Source organism: Mytilus trossulus, chromosome 2 (genome assembly GCF_036588685.1).
Source record: "Mytilus trossulus isolate FHL-02 chromosome 2, PNRI_Mtr1.1.1.hap1, whole genome shotgun sequence".
NCBI lineage: Eukaryota > Metazoa > Mollusca > Bivalvia > Mytilida > Mytilidae > Mytilus > Mytilus trossulus.
In genome coordinates this window covers 36,313,539-36,338,318 of record NC_086374.1, presented here as the reverse complement: position 1 = coordinate 36,338,318, position 24,780 = coordinate 36,313,539, and the positions used below count along the sequence as shown (strand labels likewise).

Sequence of the window (24,780 nt, the reverse complement as noted above, 5' to 3'; positions counted from 1 at the left end):
CTTACAATCAGGAAGAATATGGTTTTGGACGTGTAATGTTAAATGATAAACTCCTAAGTACTGTATGATGTTGTCGCGTATATTTGGACCTTCAAAACCGCGACCAGAAAAGGTAATGAATTATCATTTTTAATCTTAAGTTTGTACCCAACGCCTATATTAAAATTAATTTGGCTCGTTTCATTTTCATAAAATTTGGACAAAGTATTTACTTTGACCCTTTAACAAAAATATAAAAATTTCAAAAAATTTGAACAAACCGTTATATAGCAGTTTGAGAGGCACTTATTTAGATCATTGAGAAGCTTAATATTCTCTTAACAACAAAACGTAATTAAAACGTTTAACTGATTTTACAGAGTTATCTCCCTGTAGTGTTAGGTACCACCTTAAGTACAAATATAAATTATTCTTACAGTGGAAACAATGGTATTGTAAAACAAAAATACAGCCTTTTAAATATATGAATATGATATAGTTTAAAACTGTATGACATCCAGTTATGACATTTAGGAATTGCACCAACTTATTAAAACAGCTCTTAGTGAAGAACTACCGCTTTTTTTTAATTTCGAGAATTTAATTAGTGCAATAAAAAAGTAAACATATAAGTTAAAAAAGTTTACGAAACTAATATCAAGTAAAAATGTTAATGCAAAAGATATATCGGACAACAAATATCATTTCAAATACGAAATAAACATTGAGCATATACCGATGCTCAAAACTCTTGATTTTCATATCAAGTCTATTATCATCTTGTATTCCTTCAGTTTTCTTTATTAATGTTTCTAATATTCAATTGACATGTCTCTGTAATCATGCATCCCGTCATTGTGTGATAGTGATATGGTAAATTATCATCTGAATAACGTATAAATATTTTGATATGAGAGTCACTGATGAGTCTTATACCGGCGTCACACATCAGCGATTAGCTCCGACATACGTCGGCCGTGTTAAAAATCTTGAACGCTGCCAACACGCTTATAATCTTGGATGGATTCAACTTGTCAATCGTATCTGTAATGCATGCACAACGAGCTTAAGGCGTGCATTGGGCGTACGAGAAGTGTACTTAAGCGTTTATCAGGCGTTCAAGTAACGTATGCGGCGTATGCCTAGCGTTTGTCTAACGTAGACGGAAAGCACGCTACGAAGGAAAACAGTTTCTTGATTGTATTTGAGACGCGTCCCGGTCGTATCACGAACGTTCTATTATGAGGTGTTTGCTACAATCACAACCGCATACGTTTTAGTTAAAATCGTACGACATTGAAGGGTATACAACGTGCCCTTAATGTGTCTCAAACTTATCTGTAGCGTGTTCAATGCGCTTAAAGCGTATGTATAACGTGCGTGTAGCGTACAAGTATACGCTAGACACACGCTTGAGCTGGATGAAAATTTGTATGCTGTTTAAAAATGTCCTCGAGTTGTAGCGTTCACCATGCGTATACCTTTGTATTTCGACCCACTTCAAACTTATGCAACGTGCGTTTAACGATTGCTCCCCTGGCGTGCAACTTACGGATAACCGACTTTTTAAATTTTCTCTGTACGTTTGGTGCACGCTGCTCTATATGCCAATGTGTGACGCCGGCATTATGATGACTAAATTATAATCCTGGTACCTTTGATAACTATTTGTATTTTCACACATCGTTGTCAATATGATGGACTTTTATGAAACTGTCATACAAGTGAGAGGTTTAACTAGCTATACTACCCGGTTAAATCAACACAATTGTATACATAAGAAAATGCCTATACCAAATCAGGTATATGGCAGTTGTTATCCATTCGTTTGATGTGTTCGAGATATTGATTTTGCAATTTGGGTATGGACTTTCCGTTTTGAATTTTCCTAGGAGTTGGCAATCGTCCGTGTATGCATCACCTCTCATACGAATCCTCATTCTGTGATATTTAACAATAGGTACAATAGCTCTGTCAGAAAATTCACAGACAATACGTCTAGTCCTGTGTCAGTATTAAAAAAAAGATCATGATTTGAAACAGAGGTAAATTTTAACCAAAATTTCAATTACAGGGATATTACTCACTGACATATGATCACATATTGGTTATTAAACGATGGTCTCAAGAGGTAGAGGTTTCTTAATGCCTTGTTATAAGTAATACATGGACGCAATATGCTTGGTCTGGATAAAAGAAAACAAAAAATTTCGTTTAAACCGCCTATTAACGTTTCTATTGTTCGAAAAATAAACTTTTTATCATGTTTGGAAGAAGTAGCATAGAGTTTTATTAATCTTTGATAGGCAATATGCATGATTATCTAAACAAACCAGTCTGTATGAAGTTTTACAAATAAAAGAAATGATTTTTCCCTCTACGGAAATAGTAACTTTATTTGGGATAACGATATAAAAACCAATTTGGGGTTCAAATGTGATGAATGGGTCGAAGAAGCCCTGAATTTGAAAAGATGCTAACCACAAACAAGACATGTCATTGATATTTGCGATGGGTTTTACTCCTATTACGACATGCAGGGGAATTCATTTATTATAGTTTGTTTGTACGACTAGAACTGAGACTTGAAAAAATAAAAAAACAGGATGACTGTTGTCGTTGTATCTGTAAGAAATAGCTGTTTGTCAATGCAGAAAAAAAATCCTGGTATAAAAACAACCAACACCATGACAAAATATAACACACCTTTCACAGAAAAAAAACTAAAATTGAGGAATGCAACATTCATTACAAGCGAAAACAAACAAAACACAAAAATACTGAACTCAGAGGAAATCCAATCGGAAAGTCCATTATCACATGGCAAAATCAAATGACAAAACACATAAAAAAACGAATGGACAAGAACTGTCATATTCCTGACTTGGTACAGGCATTTTCAATTGTAGAAAATGGTGGATTAAAACTGATTTAAAGCGTTAAACCTCTCACTTTGATGACAGTCTCATCAAAATTTACAATAATGCTTGAATAAAACAGACATAATAAATAAAATAGTCAAAATATTGGTAGCAGTCATAAGCGTGTAACAATTTCAAAAGGAACACTTAACAGAACACAAAAGAAATCTACAAACAAATTCGCGTGTCTGACGTCAGGAAACTGATTTAAAGCGTTAAACCTCTCACTTTGATGACAGTCTCATCAAAATTTACAATAATGCTTGAATAAAACAGACATAATAAATAAAATAGTCAAAATATTGGTAGCAGTCATAAGCGTGTAACAATTTCAAAAGGAACACTTAACAGAACACAAAAGAAATCTACAAACAATTTCGCGTGTCTGACGTCAGGAAATGTTATACGTCTCATCGTTCAATGTATAATATACAAACAATTTAAACATTTCACGATAGGGACTCGGGTGATCAAAAAGGGTATGTAAGGATTTCTATTTCTCTTGGGGTACACTTCAGGTGGACATTTGATAATTTTTATAAATTTTGATTTGAAAAGTTAAATTGTGTCCTTTTTTTGTTTTTAGAGAGAAGAAAGTCCAGAACGACCATCAACACCACCCATCCCCAGGATTGTCGACCATTCACCCAATCCAAACGTTTTAAATGATTTTTTGTATTACGTTGAAGGACATGGTATTGTAGTTTTAGGGCAGGGGATCAGATTACGAACAGACCCAGAACTTTCGACACCATTTAAGTGTTTTAAAGTAGAAAATTGGACATCTAAGGAAAGAGACGACTATCTCAATGATGTAAGTCTTCCAAATCATATCACGCTGGTGTCGGACATCTATAGACTATTATGCCAACCTGATACACCTGGATTTGAAGAATTGACCGATCCGTCAGAAAGTAAACGTTTTAAAGATAAACACTGTGTATTTTCTGTCCGCGATAAATATAAAAAGAAAGTGTACCTTCAAGTTCCGGTATACCATTCCTTCGTCAAGGACAGCGACATTAACGATTACTGGGCGCTAATTGAAGATGCAGAGAACAGATGGAAGGAGGTGCCAGCATATGTAAAGGTAATTAAATGGTAACCCCTTCGCATAAGGTTTTGCATAATGCAAGTCGGTAAAATAAGTAGAATACAATATTTCCGATAAGTGTTTTATTTTAGCCTCTCATTGTCTTTTTTATTTTATGAATGATTCATAAATGTTTTAAAAACGTAACATAGACCTCATCTTGACATAACTTACAAAAACCATGACAATAAATTTTCATATTGAAATTGTTATCAGTGCTTCTAACCACCTCCCTTACTACTATCAAAGAACTGGTAATTAACTTTTGTAATAAAGCTTATGAAAATAATGATATTAATTATTTTTGGAGTGTTAAAAATTCTTTAGAGGTTTTAGATAAAATACATGCTTTCAATGGTACTTACAATTCTGTTGACAGTTATGATTTTTCTACTCTGTACACTACACTTCCACACAATCTTATAAAGAAAAAGTTTTTGTATTTGATAAAATGGTCTTTCGAAAAATCTCATTGTAATTTTATTTGCTGTAACTCGTTTAAGGCCTTTTTCTGTAACGAAAAAAGAAAGTATGCTAGATACACTTACTGGAAATGTGAGGATATGATTGAAGCTTTAAACTTTCTGCTTGATAACATTTATGTACGTTTCAGCGATAAAGTGTATCGTCAGGTAGTAGGTATTCCTATGGGCACCAACTGTGCCCCTTTAATAGCAGATTTATTTCTATATTGCTTTGAATCTCAGTTTATGACCAAACTCAGTAAAGACCCATAATTGTTACATTTAGTTGATACATTCAAAAATACCTACCGTTATCTGGATTATATCTTTTCGTTGAATAATCCAGAGTTCTCTAAATATACTTCAGAAATTTACCCACACGAACTTACTTTAACTAAATCTAACATAAACAGCAGCAGTTGTCCTTTTCTAGATTTAGACATTTCAATTTCAAACGGGAAACTTCACACTAAAATTTACGACAAAAGAGACGATTTTTCATTTCCTATTGTTAATTTTCCTTTTTTAGACGGCGACGTGCCTTTGGCTCCATCATACGGTGTTTATATATCGCAACTCGTTCGGTTTGCCCGTGTGTGTTCTGATGTTATAGATTTTAACGAACGTAATCAATGCATCACTGGTAAATTGTTGTGTCAGGGATTTCGATACCATAAATTACTTAAAACTTTAACTAAATTCTTTCATAGATACAAAGATTTGATAAGTAAATTTGGCTATACCTGTAGAAAGCTTATTAAAAATGGTATTTCACATCCTAAATTTTATGGTAATATTATACTTAAAGCGAGGAAATCACTATGTGATCCTGGTAAACTCATCGAACCTTTAAACAAACTTATAAGTAAGGGTTATCGTACCAATATTGTAATTAGATCTCTGAATATAGTTCACATTGGCATTAATATTGATTTTGTCATTAGCAAATTAAAACATAACTAAATTTCATTATCTTTTGAGGCGAGATGTATAGAGACACAGACACGTTAACTTTTATTTCTATAGAAGTCGCTCTTCACTATACTACTACCTGTCGATACATTTATTTTTGGCATTGCACAAGTCATGTCCTCTTTGACTATTAATGACGTTAAAAATACTAAATCCCTGTGATGTGTTTTAGTCGATTTTAGTCTCTGGTGCATGATTTTTTACTATTAATTGGTTTTGGCTTTTAACTAGCTGTCAGTAACTGCGAGTACTCTCAAATCGTATTTTCTTGTTAATTCGACCTGTTGATACTGTTTATAATGCTTTTTTGTTATTTTTTTATTTATATGGATCTTGTCTGTACACCAGCTTTGATTATTTGTAATATCTTCAATTTTTTCACTTATTCTTACAACATTTGTATAAACTTCAAGATTATAAAAAAACGGTTTTTTTCTAAAGTGAACATTGATTGGTTAAATATTTCTCAGTGTGTTTGAATTTTGTTTGTTAGCTTTTTGATCATGAATGTTTGTCTCTAATATTTTATTAACTGCATTTGTATTCAGATATCGCAGATCAAATTTATTCGTTCATTGTGTAATCATACGTTTTTTGATTGAGTTAAGTCTGCCAATTGATATTTTATCGTATGTTTTTCTATGTTGTGATGTTATGCTATTGTTTCAGAAAAAGGGAGCAGGTTTGGATCCATTAAAACGTTTACTCCCGCTGCAAATGTTTGCACCTGTCCTTAGTCAGGAATCTGATGTACAGTAGTTGTCGTTTGTTTATGTAATATATACGTGTTTCTCGTTTCTCGTTTTGTTCATATAGATTAGACCGTTGGTTTTCCCGTTTGAATGGTTTTACACTAGTAATTTTGGGGCCCTTTATAGCTTGTTGTTCGGTGTGAGCCAAGGCTCCGTGTTGAAGGCCGTACTTTAACCTTTACTGGTTTACTTTTTAAATTGTTATTTGGATGGAGAGTTGTCTCATTGGCACTCACACCACATCTTCCTATATCTACATAAGTTTCTATTTTTCATAATATTTAAAAGCAACTGTGAATTATAACAATTAATATGTTGAAACACGCAAGGAAAAGACACAGAATTCCGTATTACCCTTCTATAAAATTGTGTAGACAAGCGTTATATATTTTCCTTTAATATAACCAGTACCTAAGTATCTATGTAATACCAAAACAAATGCATCTACTCACATAATAGCACATAATAGTCAAAAACTCTAAAATAAACCACTTACCTTATCTTCATATCATCTTTACGGAAATATTTAAATGTAAATTCATTTTGATATTCAAAAACACTTAACCAAACCATGACACACAAGACCAAAATAATGACGCAGTAACTGTACTTAGACGACTTTACCCTAAGTTTGTATAGTATTTAATTCTAGAACAAGCCAAACATGTTCACCTGTTTTGTTGCCTGAATGTTAAAAATTGGGCCTTTACATACACGGATTGTTATATCGAAAACAATCGCAAGCATTCCTGAATGAACGACAAACATCTTTTTTAATTGTCCACGGAGTCAAGTAACGATAGTACTACGCTGGTTGGAACGGGATATTTCGAACAGTTTATGTGTAGTTACGAGTTATTACGAAAAATGTATGTGTAGTTACGAGTTATTACGAAAAATTTATTTTACGAATATATATTTTGTTACAAAATTTTTGAAAAATAATAATGTTTTGATGATTTGATGTTTAAAGATTATTGTTTATTTTAATAACAGTTTGACTATATTGAATTTCCATGCTGTCGAATGAATAGCTTTTTGCTTGTGGCCCGTCCGAAGAAATTTAAACATGACGTGAAGTCTGAGGGGTCTGTTATAAAAACGGGAGGAGATGAATGCATGACAGTTAACTTTACGAAAGGCTGTACAGAGGTAGAACTTAAAATAGAGTATATGGTATGTATTTTTGAATTACATTCTAAAACTGATAAGCTGATCACTTCTTTTTATTTTATTTCTATATATAGTAGACGGAGGATGCATGTTTATTTTCGAAATTATTATCTATCTAATTTTTTTTACGCTTTATCTCTCGCTGCTAAAAGTTAAAAAGTTAAATATGACAAAGTAAGCACTGAAGCGGACGAAATACACACGTTTCACCAAAATAACCGAATTCATGTACTAGTATAGTACATAAATTCCATTATTGTCAAATCAATTGACGGTCGTTTGTTTTGAGTTTAACGTTACATAATATATGTTCGCTACGTTCGTCGTTGTTGTCAGTGTTTTGAGAACAATATCATAAAAACAAATATGTTTCACCTGGATTAGTATCATGTACACTATATCTTAAATAAAGGCAACAGTAGTATGCTAAAGTTCAAAAGTCATAAATCAATTGAGAGAAACAAAGTCCGGGTTATAAACTTAAACTGAGAAAAACACATCAACAATAAGAGGAAAACAAAGGAAGCGGAACCAACGTTGACATACATAGAAATGAACTATTTGATAACAACTGCCATATTACTGACTAGGTACAGGGCTATTTTAGAAAACATGGTGGGTTGAAATTGGTTGAATAGCTAGTCAAACCTCCCGCTTCATGACAATGTTAAATTATATCGTTAAAATGACAACACTACGTGACAGAAATATAGCACAAATACAGGCAAGAACAGTGATCAAAGAGAAACGGATAAACAAATAATACAATAGTCGACACAACATGCAAATCGCAGAACAACAACGAATTTATTCAATCAACGACAAACGCCACAGAATATCTTAGATCCTTTTCAAAATCGAAATTTTGGGAACACGAAAAAAAAGTGTGATTAAAAATATTTCACCTCCTTTTGGTAACATTATTTATAACAATATTGCTACTACATATTTATTAGATACAAAGACCTATTGGAAAACTTGAGAACAAGGACGTTTATTCTAAGACATTGGTTGAAGCCGTGAGCCACAAGATAACATTGGATTTTAACAAGACACAACTAAAGGGACCCATCAGTGTTTCTGCAAGACTAACCAGTGACCCGAAAAGTAACCAAGAACTAGTTGGTTCAGATAATCCACACGTGAAAATGATTGTTTTCAATAAGAGTGAAATCGTAGTTCTGCCAACAGGTAAAAAGACTGACACGAAGGAGTATACTGGTCAAATACGAGACTCTGATGGGTAAATATAATAAGACACAGGAGAATAACGAGAAGTTTATTCTATTTTTATGATGGTTATTTGCACAACGCTTCGATTATGCAACGTCATGGTATTACTTAGCAAGTGATATCATAAATAAAAACCGAAATATTTTCTCATTTTTCCAGCCCGTGGTCGTAATATAGCTAACAAATCTGTATAAATCATAAATTTGTTGTTTTTTTTTGTTTTACGATGAAAATATCCAATCTGTTTACTGGATACCTAGGTGGGGCATAAAAAGTTATAAAAACACAACCAAACAACGAAAAATATCACTATAAAGCAACCACAAGTTAACACTTGTCAAAAGAAACAAACGAACGGTATACTGTTCGTTTTTCGAAAACATTTTGATGCGCTTTCGGTCAGTTCCTATGATATAAATGAAATCACTTCGTTACTTGTATCCTTATGGTTTACTTAACTAGTATATGTCCAGTGTGGATAACCAGTAATTGGAACATGATGATGTGTTACACATGATTAATATTCCTGTAGTGTGTTGGTAACTATTTGGCTTAATGTCAATCAGACATTTGCAAAGTACTGAATCAAGGTTTGCCAATATCCCGAAATGACAAAGAAAATAGAAAAATAATCACCTTCAACATATCTAGTACTCACAAAATTTACATGAGAAAACAAATCATCAATAGTAATAAATACCATTCTTATAATAAAGACAAAACACCTTCAAAGAGAAAGATAACGAACGATGTTTGAAGCTAACTAAGTAGTCATTATTGCGATAGCTTGAAACTCGTCTCAAAGAATATCAAGCAATATTGAAATACTTTCGTTTCTGTTATAGTTTCGGCACGCTCCTTTCCTAAAGATATATATATATATCTTTGGAACCGTGTGTTTTGATTATGTGGGTTGTAAAACTATCAATAATTATTTTTATTATTTAGTGTGCTTTTTGCAAGAATTAAACCGAACCAGCTTGACCACAAGAAACTTACAACAATATTGACAGACGAATTAGAAGCTTTTTATGGTACCCGCATGCTGTGTACCGTCTTAGTATTTTTTCTAAAGAAAACGGACAAAACAATTTATTTCATTGCAGAATGTTGTTTGAAACAACGTGTAGATTCTGTACTTTTAGAGCATCAAGAACAGAAAAACAGCTTGGCATACAGATCGGGAGATCTTTTTTTACCTTCACATCAACGGATTCGAATTCGTCCAGAGGGATCTTTAAAACTGAAAAAGGGTGACGGACGTCATCCCTTTCTGTATTTCATGTATACTGCAAGGGATAATTTTACATCTTTTTCAGTTGAGTTTGTTGGAAGGCTAGGAATTGCAATGAATGCCGTTTTAGAATTTTCTGCTGATAATCATAGGCGAGGAAATATTACAAGAGCAGATTTCGATATTAGTAATCTTCTACTCTCAAAATACTTAGAACCAAATAAAAAATAAAGAGAATGGGGTTAATATATAATTACATTATTTTATGAGAAGGATATATTCAAACATAAAAAAGAGTGATTCTATGTAGTCTTCTGTTATTAGTTCTCACAAATTACTAACAGCAATTTCGTATTGAATTCTCTGTACATACCTGATTATATATAGAAAGTAAAAAGCAAAATCACAAAAATACGGAAAGTCCCTTATCAATGGCAAAATCAAAAACTTAAACATATGGAACGAATGGACAACAGCTACTATGCGGTATGGGCTTTGCTTATTGTTGAAGGCTGTACGGTGACCTATAGTTATTAATGTCTGTGTCATTTTGGTCTTTTGTGGATAGTTGTCTCATTGGCAATCATACCACGTCTTCTTTTTTTATATTAACAGCTATAGGGTATATATGTCCGTCTGTTTGTCAGCATTTGACAACATTTTCTTGAAATTCCTTTTTTTTTTTGGTTATTAGTGTGACCTACATACTTACGTGAATGTGGATCATTTGGAAGTCATCGGGTTATTGATCGTCATTCGTTAAATTTGAAGAGCAGAGTAGATATAAAATTACTCAGTAATGTTGCTAACATATACATCATTTAATTTCTGGTAAACAATTAGTCTCACTGTCAATCCTCTTACATCTCTTGGTTTTATATACAAGTTATAGTACTTAAAATGAAATTCGAGGAAGAGAACGTCATTTCTTTAGCGTCTTCTATGTTTGTAATTACGTTTATTGCATAATTGTATCACTGCAATACAAATACATGTCTCATTTGGCACCCACACCACATCTTAAAGGCAATTTTATGATTTCCATGAGTACATAGTAGCAACTGGTCGAATCATCATACTAGTTTTGATATACTTATATTTGAATGTAGACACTGTGACAAAAAAGAAGATACCAAACGAACCGCACTTAAAGGAGAACAAAGTTACAAACAAAACGTATATGCAAACGATACATATCCATAACAACTGGAAACGACACATACAATTTGGAAAACTGCGAATTGCACACAATGGTATTTAATATTAACAACAAATTGTTTCAAACTCCTAACAATCCAGGAGCTGTTTGTCGTATATATTATGACGAATAGATGATTATAAACTCAAACAGACTATTCGTATTTATTACAGAATTATAAAACCAAGAGGTATTAACATAATCAACGTAGATATCACAGCTTTGCAACCAGAATTCTTCTTGTCATCTGTAAAAAAAAAACCATAAAACATTAGCTGTGCTGATTATAACTCATATAATGTCTTACGACTTGATACATTGACTAACAATTATAGACGTTTAAGAAACAAAATATATTTTTGATATTTCTCAGAGGCGGAAAAGAATAGAAATTGTATCAAATATTGAATGATATGTAATCTATCGGTTGCTTACACTGAAAAAAAAGTAATCCTATTTGTATAAATAGTAGAAATTGAGTACCATTTTGATCAAATGAATCACCTAAACTTATAATAACAAATAAAAGGTTCAAACATTTCTCCCTAGATCTATTTAATACGGTCATACATGTACTATTGGTTGATATGATTCTCTATAAGCCTTCTTATAAAGGCATCTATATGTTTGGTAGCTTACAATCGTGGTTAAACTCTAACTGTCCTGGCATGTTCAGTTGTTACTGATATTTGCTTACATTGCATTTTCTTATATTAAACGAGCGTTAATCTTATTTGAATGTTGCATTCTATCTCTTATCATTTAACATTTACCAAATAAATATTTAAATAGGTGTCCAGTACATTAATAGGAACAGTATATCTATTTTATACATCTTAGAGGCGTTTCGAGGCCATTTGGCATACAATAAAAAAGTGAATACATGACTTATACACAAAATAAACTATTAATGCTGTGTTTTGTAGAATAACAATCTTTACGTCATATCCTGATAACATTTTTTTAAATAAAAAGCAAAGCTTAGTGTAAGTAATGTGTTATGATAAATGAAATTCCAATGGTTGATAACTAACTTATATAATAAAAAAAAAACACAAAAAAGTTAATTCACAACGGTTCTGATCAAACCCGGTATGTTCCGTTACACAATATGTATGTTTGTCTATCCTGTTAAAACGACAGGGCGACAGATATTAAAGCTTATTGCGGAGAATCTGATAATTTTTCGGCGTGTACTTTTCATGGACAGTTAAACAACATACTTACCATTTAGTTGACGGAATTCATTATCCTTTTTCATAGGCGCCGCTAAATTATTAGATTGCCTTTCTTCAATATTGTTAATAGATATGGCTACATTATTAGTTTTATTAATACGGTTAAGCTTAGTAACTGGATTAGTGGTTACTCCCGTTGATATTGTTTTTGAAATTCGCAATGGCACTGGTGTCCAAATTGTCGTTCTTACTTCGATTTTCTGAGCTACAATTTCTGGTTGAATATCGGGTAACATTCCTGGATTCAATAGATCAGTCGATACTGATTTCATATTCGGATCACTTTTTTGTGCCCCACCTGTTAATATTAGTACATTGTTAGGTTGTTGCATATTTGTCGATTGTGAACGCATTGGCACATTTTGATTACTTATATTTGTAGACACAGGTAACATTATTTGCTGATTTCTTTGTAAAGATAAATTTTTCACCATTGAAGTTCTGGAGTTTGTTATTTGTTGGTTACTAGAAATTAAGGCAGTTTGAGCTCCTGTCAATTGATTACGTGCCGGTCTTATATTAGATGGGCCTGTGTTAAAAGCCGGTCGTGAACGTTGCATATTAGTTAAACTATTCAACGACGGTTGTACAATATTGTTCGAAGGTTGTACAATATTGTTCGACGGTTGTACAATATTGTTCGTTGGTGGAAATTGCACCCCGTTATTCGTTTGGGGAGAAATTTGTTGTACATTACTTCTGACGTTTCCAATAACTCTATTATTTGGTTGCTGATTTGACGGACTCCGCAAAGTGGAGGAAAGTACATTAGGATTTCCTGGTTGATTAAACGACTGAGTATTAATTTGTTGATTTGGAATAATCTGCCGCACGGAAGATGGCGGTGCGTTATTAGGATTTCCTGGTTGATTAAACGACTGAGTATTAATTTGTTGATTTGGAATAATCTGCCGCACGGAAGATGACGGTGCGTTATTAGGATTTCCTGGTTGATTAAACGACTGAGGATTAACTTGTTGATTTGGAATATTCTGCCGCACGGAAGATGCTGCAACGTTTTTCGGATTACCGCTCCATGTGTAATCAAAGGGTTCTTGAGGAGACTCCTTTAGAATAAACATTTTACGAGGCCCAGAGGGCGGTTGCTGAATAACATTTGATGTTTGTCGTTCATTACCTTGGCGTACAACTGAAATACGTAATGTACCAAATAAATAAAGTTACTTGTCTACTTATTGTATATAACGTATTCTCTATAATACAGTTCTGGGCTAGGCCATCTGTTACTTAATGAATCGTGTGTTGAAATAGGTTCTTTAAAATACATTCATACACATGCAACTCTGTTAATATCATATATAATAGATTTTCTATAAAGTTGTTAATCCCTAACCTCCTAATAATTCAATAATTCCAACAAACGCCAAAGGAATTATGATTTTATTTTCATTTTAAACTTTCTAAAATTTTGATTGCTGTACAATTTTGTGAATCTGTTTTCTTTTTACATGTTCCTGAAATGTTTGCAGAATTGACCAATTAATTCCCCAGGTACATTTTGCACAATGCTTATATGAAATTATTATATAGGGAAATAATTAATTTTTACTATTGACTACTGATCTCGAACAATATTTACAATACGGTTTCCATTTTTTTTTCTTTGAACCAATAATAATATACAGTACATCCATGAGTGCCTTTATGGACCAGCCAGGATTTGAATAAAAACACCAGTGCTTTAATTATTTGTCTTGTTGTTTTTTTTTATTTTCTTTTATTTGAAGATAAAACGGAGTACTACAAAGCCTCAAACACTCTTTCTTAACTGCATATTACAGAAAACAAGAATATACTGTAACCTATTATTTGACATTAGTATCACAAATAAATGTTCTTTTACTACAAATACAGAAACTACATAGCTTCAGAGGCGTTGTTTCTCCCTAGGCTGTATTTGCCAAAACTTTTTGGAATTTTGGATCCTCAATGCTCTTCAACTTTGTACTTGTTTGGCTTTATAAATATTTGGATTTGAGCGTCACTGATGAGTCTTATGTAGACAAAACGCGCGTCTTGCGTACTAAATTATAATCCTGGTACCTTTGATAACTATTTGACCTGGTGAATTTGTCGATTTGTTTCACCAGTTCAGTGTATACCCCAAAATACTTTTATTTTAAACACATGCAGTAATATAGGACATTCACTTCTCATATCAATATTTAGTTGTGACATTTTGGCAAGCCAATTGTTTTTATCTTTGACAATTGCTTTCACCTATAAAATGTATATACATTCGGATGATTGGCTAATATTGAGATGTTATAATAGCTATTGACGAATGAAAATAAACACAGCAGGTAGTTGTAATAGCTACCTCGAAAACAATCAAAATTAACTACTCTTTCCTACTCATGGGACAAAAAATCAAATGAGAACATAAACAGAACAAATTATGTAATGGCGGTTAAGGCTTAATGGATTATATACCGCCGCATTTGTGTTTTAGTTTTCTGTTACTCCTTTCCAAAAGCAGAATTATTAAAGTTTAATAGTTACAGTAGGTAAATTAGTATTTTAATATTGCATACATGATGATTCACACCAATTTACCTTTTTTATCCCGTGTTGTCGAAACTAAAATTTGTCAAAATATGTACAATTATTAGTTGTTTAAAATAAGTGCCGTCAAAATTGAAGGGGCGATTCCAGACATTATTGGAGTGGGTTTACCAACCATATGCCTCCATGCGAATGCATTAATCGTCCAAAAAGGGCGGGGGTTCCGACCCCCAGAACCCATCTGATGGACCCGCCACCGAATTAAATGAACGAATTGACTTTCTAAATTATGCACATGGGATGATAAGAAGAATCTGTCATTCGTTAGTTAATCATCAATTATTTGCACTTAATATACTCTATTCTATGTATATACTGTTACCCGAGGCACATACATGTACGAAGACCTGATACTTATTTTAGATGGGAACATGTAAGAATAATCATTTACAGATGTATGGTGTATATTTTAAATCACCATCAATCAAACATTTTAAATTTATGATGTGATTCATATTGCCTAAAAAGATATACCACGTAGTTACTGTTTCATGTTTGTAACAAAGTTAAAACATGGCTTTTTACGAAAATTATTCAAATTTTGAGGAGCGTCACAACACTGATACATGTAGTTAACAACGTATTGATATTGTTGTGAGTCATTTGCGCTACTCTTAGAAATTAATTGCGCAGCTAGAGCGAATTGATATTCAAATTAAACCAAAACGTTTTCAATTGATAATTTTAGTTCAACTTACTGCCGGTAGGGGATATTTCTGTTGACATCACATCGGTGTAGATCGTTCTAAGATCCTGAACAACTGTAGATCTGAAACAAAAAAGGAGTATTCAATTATAATGACATGTATTAGACTCTTCTATTATTGATAGCTAGCAAATTTCTCTGCAAAAGTCGTTTGATTAGGATTATTTTTACAGGGATGCGTATTACTTGTACAGTGCCCTTATGATAATATAATAATTTAAATCATCGTCAACGTCATTAAAATTGTACCAAACACCTTCACTAAAATTAATTTGGCTCGTTTAATTTTCATAAAAAAGTATGTACTTTGACAAAAATATAAAAAAATCCAAAAAATTGAACCAACCATTTTATCAGAAAAATTACACTGGTTGTATAGCAGTTTCACAAACACTAATTTTGATCACTGAGAATCTTAATATTTCCTTAACAACGCAACGTAATTAAAACGTTCATCTGATTTTACAGAGTTATCTCCATGTAGTGTTAGGTACCACCTCAATGAATATTTAATTTATGATAAGTGCTTTATACAAATATATATTTTGTTCAAAATGCAAAGTACATATTCGTTCATTCACCATAATTCTACTGTGTTATTTCTATATCACATTCGATAATAAATTATTTAAATATGAAACGACTTCTATAGATGAGCATTTATAGTATATACTAGAACACACCCGTGAAATCGCGGGTCCGTGACTGAATTAAAGTATATAACTATGCGTAAGTCTTATTGTAGTATTGGTATTGTCATCAGATAAAGTCATGCCGATTATAAGATGCACAGTTTTTTCTGCTTTCAAAATCTTTCTGCTTGAACCCGTGGAGCTGGAACTTATCAGTTATTGGTACCACTAATTATTTGGAAATCAAAAGGTCCTTGAATGGAGTATGTTTTAATCAACAGCATTGTCCTATATAAGTTATAAATAAAGTTGAACTCTTTGATTCACTGTTTTACGTCATGCCCGCTAACAAATTGAAAACTACCTATACGCCTTATTTTCAAGTGCAGATTTTTCAGTATTCGTATGGTCATCTTAGAAAGTCTTACTGATTAAAATACTACAAAAGGGAACAAATTGACAATGCTTGAATTCAGTAGTGTCAACCCTGTGATTATGACCCGTCTTATACATGTAGCATCCTAAATTCAACTTTTGGTGGTGCGCCTGTCAGATGCGGAACGTACAGATTAGGTAATAGGTACAAATGTAATGTTCAGGTGAATATCGAATATATATTTTAATATCGGTATCGGTATCGGAGTCGACCCGGAACTTGTTAATTATTGGCAATATTAATTATGTGGAACACAAAAGGGTCTGGAGTGGGGTAATTTTTAATCAACACTATTGTCCTATATTAGCTATATATAAAGTTGAATTCTTGGATTTGTCGTTTTTACCTGATGACGGCTGACAAATTGGACCTCATAATTTTAGTATTATAGATGTGTCATGTTATCACTTTATAGAACAGAATAGCACCTTACTTTTGTCGGATTCTAATGTTTTAAGATTTTCTACTCTACAAAATTTCGGAGTGGCTCTATCATCTTTACAAAACATTTACGGGAGACCATATTTGTTTCGAGAAGGACAAGTACGATATATCATGATATTAAAGTTGTTTTAAAGTGTAGAAATCATCAATATTTAGGGGGAAGGTATCACTAGTCTTTAATGCTTTTCAACTTTGTACGTTATTTTTAATTTTTATTTTTTTAATCAAATTAAATAATTTTTCAAATAATTTTAGTGCCATATAAATCAAAAACATGATCTGTGACAAACATAACATATATACAAAAATACACAGTACAATATTAAAATACAAAATGTTAATAGAGTATGGAACGCCGTAGCTGCCTTATGTGTACTTGTTTTTAGATACGCTTATACTTTTCAATATATGCACATAGTTTTTCTATATATGCACATACTTTTTCTCTATATGCACATAGTTTACTTTATATGCACATAGTTTACTTTATATGCACATAGTTTTTCTATATATGCACATAGTTTTTCTATATATGCACATAGTTTTACTATATATGCACATACTTTTTCTCTATACGCACATACTTGTTCTCTATGTGCATATAGAGAAAAAGTATGTGCATATATAGAAAAACTATGTGCATATATTGAAAAGTATAAGCGTATCTAAAAACAAGTACACATAAGGCAGCTACGGCGTTCCATAATAGAGCGTCATACCTTGTAAACGAAAGGTGCGGCTTGTGTATAAAAATCTAATCCTGGTATATAGGAGTTTATATAGTACTTACATGAACCGAAAGGTTTCTCTCATGTTGGGTTCAGGAAGCCATTGGAATTGTACAACCGTTCTGTCGTTGTTATTAGAATGAGTCAGAGATTGTCCATTTTGACATGCAACAGTTTTGGACACCATGTTTCCCAATGGGATAAATTTACCATAAGATTTAACACCTCCGAACTCTGTCCTAGCTTGTATTATAAATCCTCGGAAATAACGAGAAAGTCCACGAATCGTAACTGAAAAAAACAAAACACATAAATGATCATGAAAGACAAAAATTAAACAATTGTTTTACGGTAAGGATGAAGGCACTTTGATTGTACCAAAATGTGATTCGACGCTTTTTTGCCATACAGCCCGTAACAGAGAAGTGATCGAATTGATGTTTCTTTACCGTCAAAATAAGCTACGTTATCGACAAACTTAAACAAACTTTCATGTGTCGATAATCAAGTTTAATACCGATAATATTGAAAATAATTCTAATAATATGAAACAAATAAGTCCATGCACCATTTCGATTGCGCGAAAAGTAGTCATTTCTTCAAAGTCAGAACAGAAAAAAAATATTTATGGAAGGACGTCTTGAGAACAGTTTAAACGGGAAAACTTTGTTGAGAATTTTTCAAATATGACAAAATAACGAGCAAAATTATTTCTTGCAATGGCACACACAGAGAATATTTTTTTTTAGTAAAAATCGTTAAAAAAAAATTCTCTAAAATATTCCACGGCCAGGACCTGACAGTTTTTAGAAGTGTATTAATAAAAATCGGTTGGAAAACTCCGCTTGTTGTCATTTTGAGGGATCTTGCAACATTTCACCTATTACCCATAAACAACATAGGTGCTCAATTACTAAAAAAAAGTTCTAAAAGATAATTTCAATCAGAGTAAACATATTTACTTCCTTATATACAGTCGAATTTGTCTATAAGTTACACAAAGCTGGTTCTTAAAACGTTTGTATCAGGGAAAACATTTTTCTTTAACTTTTAAAACATGTAGGGTAAACGGATTTCCTAACCATTCACATATAATATTCCGTATTTCTGATTTTTTGTTCGATAACGTTAATTATACGACTTTTTTTTATGACTACGTGTACTTGTGACATTTATTTTTGCTGGTCTTTAGGAAGACAATTTACAATTGTGCAGTGAACGGAGGAACTTATACATAACCTTATAGTTCTGTTAGGAAGCAAAAATAAATTCCCAATATGTATGAATATACATGTATTATATGTCGTGTACATGATTGGATTTTGTAGATATAACTACCGCACAGAAAAAAGTATCATGGAATTCGAGGCTTTCATATTCAAGGTTATGATTTCTACCCCTGTTGAAAACCTGTGGAGACATCTACAGTTCCTTAAAACATCAATTATTTTTTTGTAAATTGAGTGCCGTCTCCCTGAACATGCTAACACTTAAGTCATATCTTTTCATTTTCATATTGTTATCCCTGTTTGTCTCTGTTGTCTTGATTGTTGGAACGATTAGTGGTATCTAACAATATTTACGAAAACTTTCTGAGAATTATGAATATGTCTTCTTTGTCAGATATGGATCATTACCAATGACAAAATGAAATGCCGTACGTCACATCTTATAGAGGGTTAAATTTCAAATATTCGTAAATAACTTTTAAGATATAGTATAGATGTTGTATGATTGCCAATGAGACAACTATCCACAAAAGACCAAAATGACATAAATATTAACAACTATAGGTCACCGTACGGCCGTCAACAATGAGCAAAGCCCATACCGCATAGTCAGCTACAAAAGGCCCCCATAAGACAATGTAAAACAATTCAAACGAGAAAACTAACGGCCTTATTAATGTAAAAAAATGAACAAAAAACAAATATGTAACACATGAACAAACGACAACCATTGAATTACAGGCTCCTGACTTGGGACAGGCACATACATAAATAATGTAGCGGGGTTAAACATGTTAGCGGGATCCCAACCCGCCCCCTAACCTTGGACAGTGGTATAACAGTAAAACATAAAAACGAACTATAAAAATCAGTTGAAAAAGGCTTAACTCATCAGTTAGACAAAAAATACTTTTGTCTTCATCATTTCAAATGTTAAAGGGTACATTTGTATTTTTTACTTCGATTTGAAGGAAATTTATTTCAGTTTTTTTGTGACAAAGTACAAGCATGTCGGTATTGCAACAATGTATGATTGACATAATCCCGGGGACATAACATAGGTATGAAAAAGAAAAGATATGGGGTATTCTGAATCAGACGAAAGAAAAACTATTACAGTGTTGAATCCCATAAATATTCACAGTGCAAGCAGTATATAATATCTACATTGAGCTACATTAACTTTACCGTTAAAATGAAAATGCCAATGACAGAGGTTGTTTATAAAATATGTTTTACTGTGTTAAAAACTTTGACTTAAACAATGAAAACTTGCATGTTGGACATGAAATATTTTGTCGATGAAGAAAATTAAATTATATCACTTCTGAAATAAGTGGCGACAACGTAGCTAATTTTGACGGCAAAGAAACATCAATTCGATCACTTCTCTGTTACGGGCTGTATGTATTTGAAAGTCTGGTAACAGTAGTTCTTATCTGAAAGATACAGCCTGTATATGTGACTTGCAATTTGTGTATTTTACAGATTTTTACGTTTCTCGGAATAAGCTTACCTTAAGCGCCACAATATTATTTTTCATTCGAATTATGATGTTTTACGTCTATATAAAATATTTAACTGATGTGTACAGAGAAGATGTAGTTATTTCTACTACAAATAATTATACGTGTAATGTTACATGCTATTATGATATTTAACATTAGCTGCTACTCTAGAAACAAGTGATTTATTGTTTTATCTGTTAGTTTTTGTATAAAAAAAACATTAATTCTTACTATTGATAAATATCTCTCTGATGCAAGAGCTAGAGAAATTTTACTTTCTACTATATGAAGCTCAGCGTTAAGCTGGGGTCACACATTCACGATTTTTACTACCGTTCTTGACAGGACCATTCCCGATTAAAATTTATTAAAAGTCTGATCAAGATCCTGTGAATCGTGGATGGAAACAATCAGATAGTGTTCAGGAAGCACCGATATTCAACCGTTTCTAAGCGAATAAGTCCCGATAATCCCGTTCTGAATCCGCTTCTAATCCGATTTGTATTTTTCGCCAGGTAAAATTCGACCGAGTCTGTCACGACTGCGTCCCGACTATACCGAATGTAATCCGACAGAGATCAGACAGTAACCAGACTGTGAACCGATGCTGACGGAAGTTATTTGTTCGAAAACTGTCGGCATATTCGGGATGATCAGGTACTGTCGGAACGTAATCCTATCACGTTCCGCTCTATCGCATTGCAAACGGCTTTGTCTGGTCTCAGTCGTATTGTATTCTGTAGTTGTCGGGACTTTGACGGGGGTATCGTTGACGAATTTCGTATTAATAACGGGACTGTTTCGGAACGGTTTCGGCAAAAAACGGTTCGCAATCGACAAGATCTGGATGCAATCTGGACTCAATCGGCAGAAAAACAGCTATGAAAAATTACTCCGGATCATTCCCGTTCCACAGGACACCGTCCAGAATACACAAGACATTGTTCGGAATTCGATCCGATACAGCAGAATCTGTCACGACATAGCCACGATTGTAATCCGATTAGACAAAATCGGCTGAGTTGCCCCGAATGTTACGGGACGCACCTAACTGTCGGGATGCTTTGCCGAACTATTCGGACCCTTCCCGATCCGTAGGAATCTGTTACGAACTAAAACGAATGCGTTCAGACAATGATAGGACATTCCAGATAATTGAGGATACCAATCCGACTTTTTCACTTTTCAGATCGTATTGCTGTCTGATCTCAAACGGGAGCAATAATCGGCAATGTGTGAACCCCGCATTAACAAATTTTAATTTGGCTTTCACTCTCTGGGGTCGTGTGGTGCTACGGGTGCGACAAGCGTTGGTATGAAAGATCCTATTTTTAAAAAATCGGAAAAACGATTAAGCAAACGACAGATAAAGTTATGAAAAAGAAAATTGTCAAAAAGATTTTTGGTTACCAAAAATATTTTGGTTTATGATTACTTTTATTGCATAATTAAATTGAGAATGGAAATGGAGAATGTGTCAAAGAGACAACAACCAGATCATAGAACAGGCAACAGCAGAAGGTCGCTAAAAGGTCTTCAATGCAGCGAGAAACTTCCGCACCCGGAGGCGTCATTTGTATACTATTGTTTTGTTTTTTTGTAGATATTTCATCATTGCAGCGGCTAGTACAGATGTCAAATGTAACGGGAATATTCTTTCCTGTTTAATAATACAATATATAGTAGTTTATTGGTTTATCTATTAGCCTAAGTGTTTTGTTTTTAAGATTAAATACTTTATGTTTGGTTGAGGAACATATGAGAAAATAAATACCGACATCATACTAACTTTATCAAAACATGTCCAAAGTTCGATGCCAGAGGCAATTTATGTCATGACGTTTTGTCATTATCGCTGATTTCCACTAGCATATTACATGTACCATGCTAGGCAATACTTTTATAATACAAATTTTCATGAGAAAATTGAAAAGTATAATACAAGGAAGAATGCAACAATTTATTATACTTTGAATCACAAATGTAAAATGTCTATCTTAAAATCCTTTTATCACAACAAAACGACATTAAAGACTACCGTTTCCGCAGTTACCGCATATTAATTATGTATTTGGGTCTACCATGTGTGATGGATTAATTCGTATTTAGTAAATATAATTTCAATGATGAATAAAATCAGAACCACTATGTTCTTAATTTTTAATGTCTCTGGTTTTTTTAGAAGGAACTGTTCATGATATAGTGGTTAGAGAAGTCCCGCTTGATACTTGATTTTTGCTTATTCCATGCAGTTGATTATTATATATCAATACATTTAAAAAAAAAACAGATAGCATGTCATAAAATAAATTAAGTTTCTGATGATTTTTGACAAATTAAATTCTAGTACTGTCAGAATGCTGGCTAATCGGTTTTTTTGTTTAATGAGACTGTTTCATAATATCTTACTATACCTGTAATAGGAGCTCGTCGACAATCTATTGGCATCACACATGGCTGGTAAACTCCTGTAGATAATTCTATTCTGAAGGGTGCTGGCCCTTGTTGGTTTGGAAACTGCTGATTTGTTGTGGGGTCTGAATGTATAGGTTGTAAGTTAAGACATGAATCTTCGGTTCTTGGTGCTCCATTCGGATATCCTATTATCAGATTAACGAAAATCAAATTTACAAAACACAATTGCAATACACGAAAATTCATTTTGCCACAGATTTGAACTTTCCAAAAAATATCCTTTTAGTTAAAATCAACATAAATATCGAACCAAATTTTTTATTAATTGGTCATTTGCAATCAATCAAATTTCGACAGGTAGGTAGGTATGTCCTGTCAAATATATGTGTACTAGTTTCATAATTATGTAAAAATCCATATTAAAACTCAGATACTGGTTTACAAATCCTGAGCATGTCCTTTGAAAAATTATGTCCAAAAATAATGTAATTGACTTTTAGTTTTTAATGAAATTGATTTCATTAATAAATTTTGTTTTCGCACATGTTTTGAAGTTTCTATCAAATGTGCTATGTCTGTATGATTAACATATGTTATCCCGACTTCCGGGTATAAAACGTGTAGTAAAGGAAGGTATATATGTGTTGTAATCGCGGTCTTCACATTAACATGTCTTTACATCGTCATTTGGAATTATATAAACATTTAAAAATTACAACTTGAATTCTTTTTTTGATATCAGTTATAAATCCAAAACAAAGAAACGTTACTTTGAAATATAATAGTTAAAATATCCAAGTCAATGCAATTTTAATTGCAATTGGAAAGGAATTTGAAAAACGAGAGGAAGGTTAGCTATAGCGTATTTGAATCAATCTTTATTTTAGGTTCACCTTAATAGGGGAATGTGATGATCGAGTTAGTACCCTCATGTTACACGCATTTTGACCAAAACATTATACGTAACTGACTATTTTTAGCCAAATTGCCTTAAAAAATGATTTTACCTGAAAATGTCAATTCTGTACATTCTACCTTTAGTTATATGAATATATAATTTGACATATATATCCTATTCAAATACCCAAAGTTTGAGTAAAATATGAAATATGATAAGGGAACACCAGTCTAACTTTAAAAAGGGGGTTATCATTTTTTATACCCAATTTGATGAAAAAAAACCATCCTGAACCGTTTGGCAGATGTATGAAACAGAATTTCGCAGAATGCAACTTTTATATATATATATGGTGTAGTTGCACTTCTTATTTCATTTCTTCCTTTGAATGATTTGTGTCGTTTACTATATCAATTTGATTTAATATCATGCCTGCACATAAAACAGTTTATTTAAATGCTAGTGTGTTTTATTTTATCAGTATACTACAGTGTTTTTTTTCTAACTAAATCATGAACATTGTTATGGTCGAGATATCAATTTTTTAGCTCTGCTTGCAGTACCATTGGTTTCCGGTTAAAGTTCATGGCATCCATGTTATGTGCAGAAGAATGTGTGACATCGCCCATTTTACAGTTCGTTGGATTGACCTTAATTATAGTGAACTTGTAGTATTTACTACATAGTTTCCTTATGTACATTCACCTTTTAATAGTATGTCACCATCACAGTATTGGATGATGTTAATACGTTAATCATCGTTTTAGTTCAAAAATATGTTATTTACGAGAAATTGATTGATTGTTTGTTGTTTGTTTAACTCTCAGTGACTATATCTCATTCATATTCTGTACAAACTACTACATGTATATATATATATATAAATCTAAAGGGTAAGTTCTACAAAGAACCAAATGCCATCTGGGATGAAGGCGGGAAAC

The 24,780-nt window shown here is 32.7% G+C and overlaps 2 protein-coding genes across 2 annotated transcripts; one reads left to right on the top strand and one right to left on the bottom strand.

Annotated features, from left to right (window-relative positions):
- Window positions 1–10,060, top strand: LOC134705086 (uncharacterized). Its single transcript, XM_063563854.1, has 5 exons — window positions 1–112; window positions 3,487–3,990; window positions 7,178–7,357; window positions 8,311–8,597; window positions 9,536–10,060. The coding sequence occupies exons 1-5, from the start codon at window positions 65–67 to the stop codon at window positions 10,050–10,052; spliced, it is 1,536 nt and encodes a 511-aa protein (XP_063419924.1). The 5' UTR covers window positions 1–64; the 3' UTR covers window positions 10,053–10,060.
- A 1,104-nt stretch (window positions 10,061–11,164) lies between these two features.
- On the bottom strand, window positions 11,165–23,551 carry LOC134707108 (sporozoite surface protein 2-like). Its single transcript, XM_063566628.1, has 5 exons — window positions 22,941–23,551; window positions 17,852–18,080; window positions 15,542–15,612; window positions 12,247–13,407; window positions 11,165–11,266 (listed from the first exon to the last, which is right to left on the bottom strand). The coding sequence occupies exons 1-5, from the start codon at window positions 23,185–23,187 to the stop codon at window positions 11,187–11,189; spliced, it is 1,788 nt and encodes a 595-aa protein (XP_063422698.1). The 5' UTR covers window positions 23,188–23,551; the 3' UTR covers window positions 11,165–11,186.
- Window positions 23,552–24,780: the final 1,229 nt, after the last annotated feature.

Excerpts from the sequence above, each read along its gene's own strand:
- LOC134707108 (XM_063566628.1), bottom strand. The coding sequence starts at position 23,187 with ATGAATTTTCGTGTATTGCAATTGTGTTTTGTAAATTTGATTTTCGTT. Across the intron at positions 18,081-22,940 it reads TCGACGAGCTCCTATTACAG|TTACGATTCGTGGACTTTCT; the intron begins GTATAGTAAGAT and ends TGTTTTTTTCAG. Across the intron at positions 13,408-15,541 it reads AGAAATATCCCCTACCGGCA|TTGTACGCCAAGGTAATGAA; the intron begins GTAAGTTGAACT and ends TACGTATTTCAG.
- LOC134705086 (XM_063563854.1), top strand. The coding sequence starts at position 65 with ATGATGTTGTCGCGTATATTTGGACCTTCAAAACCGCGACCAGAAAAG. Across the intron at positions 7,358-8,310 it reads AACTTAAAATAGAGTATATG|ATACAAAGACCTATTGGAAA; the intron begins GTATGTATTTTT and ends CATATTTATTAG. Across the intron at positions 8,598-9,535 it reads CAAATACGAGACTCTGATGG|TGTGCTTTTTGCAAGAATTA; the intron begins GTAAATATAATA and ends TTTATTATTTAG.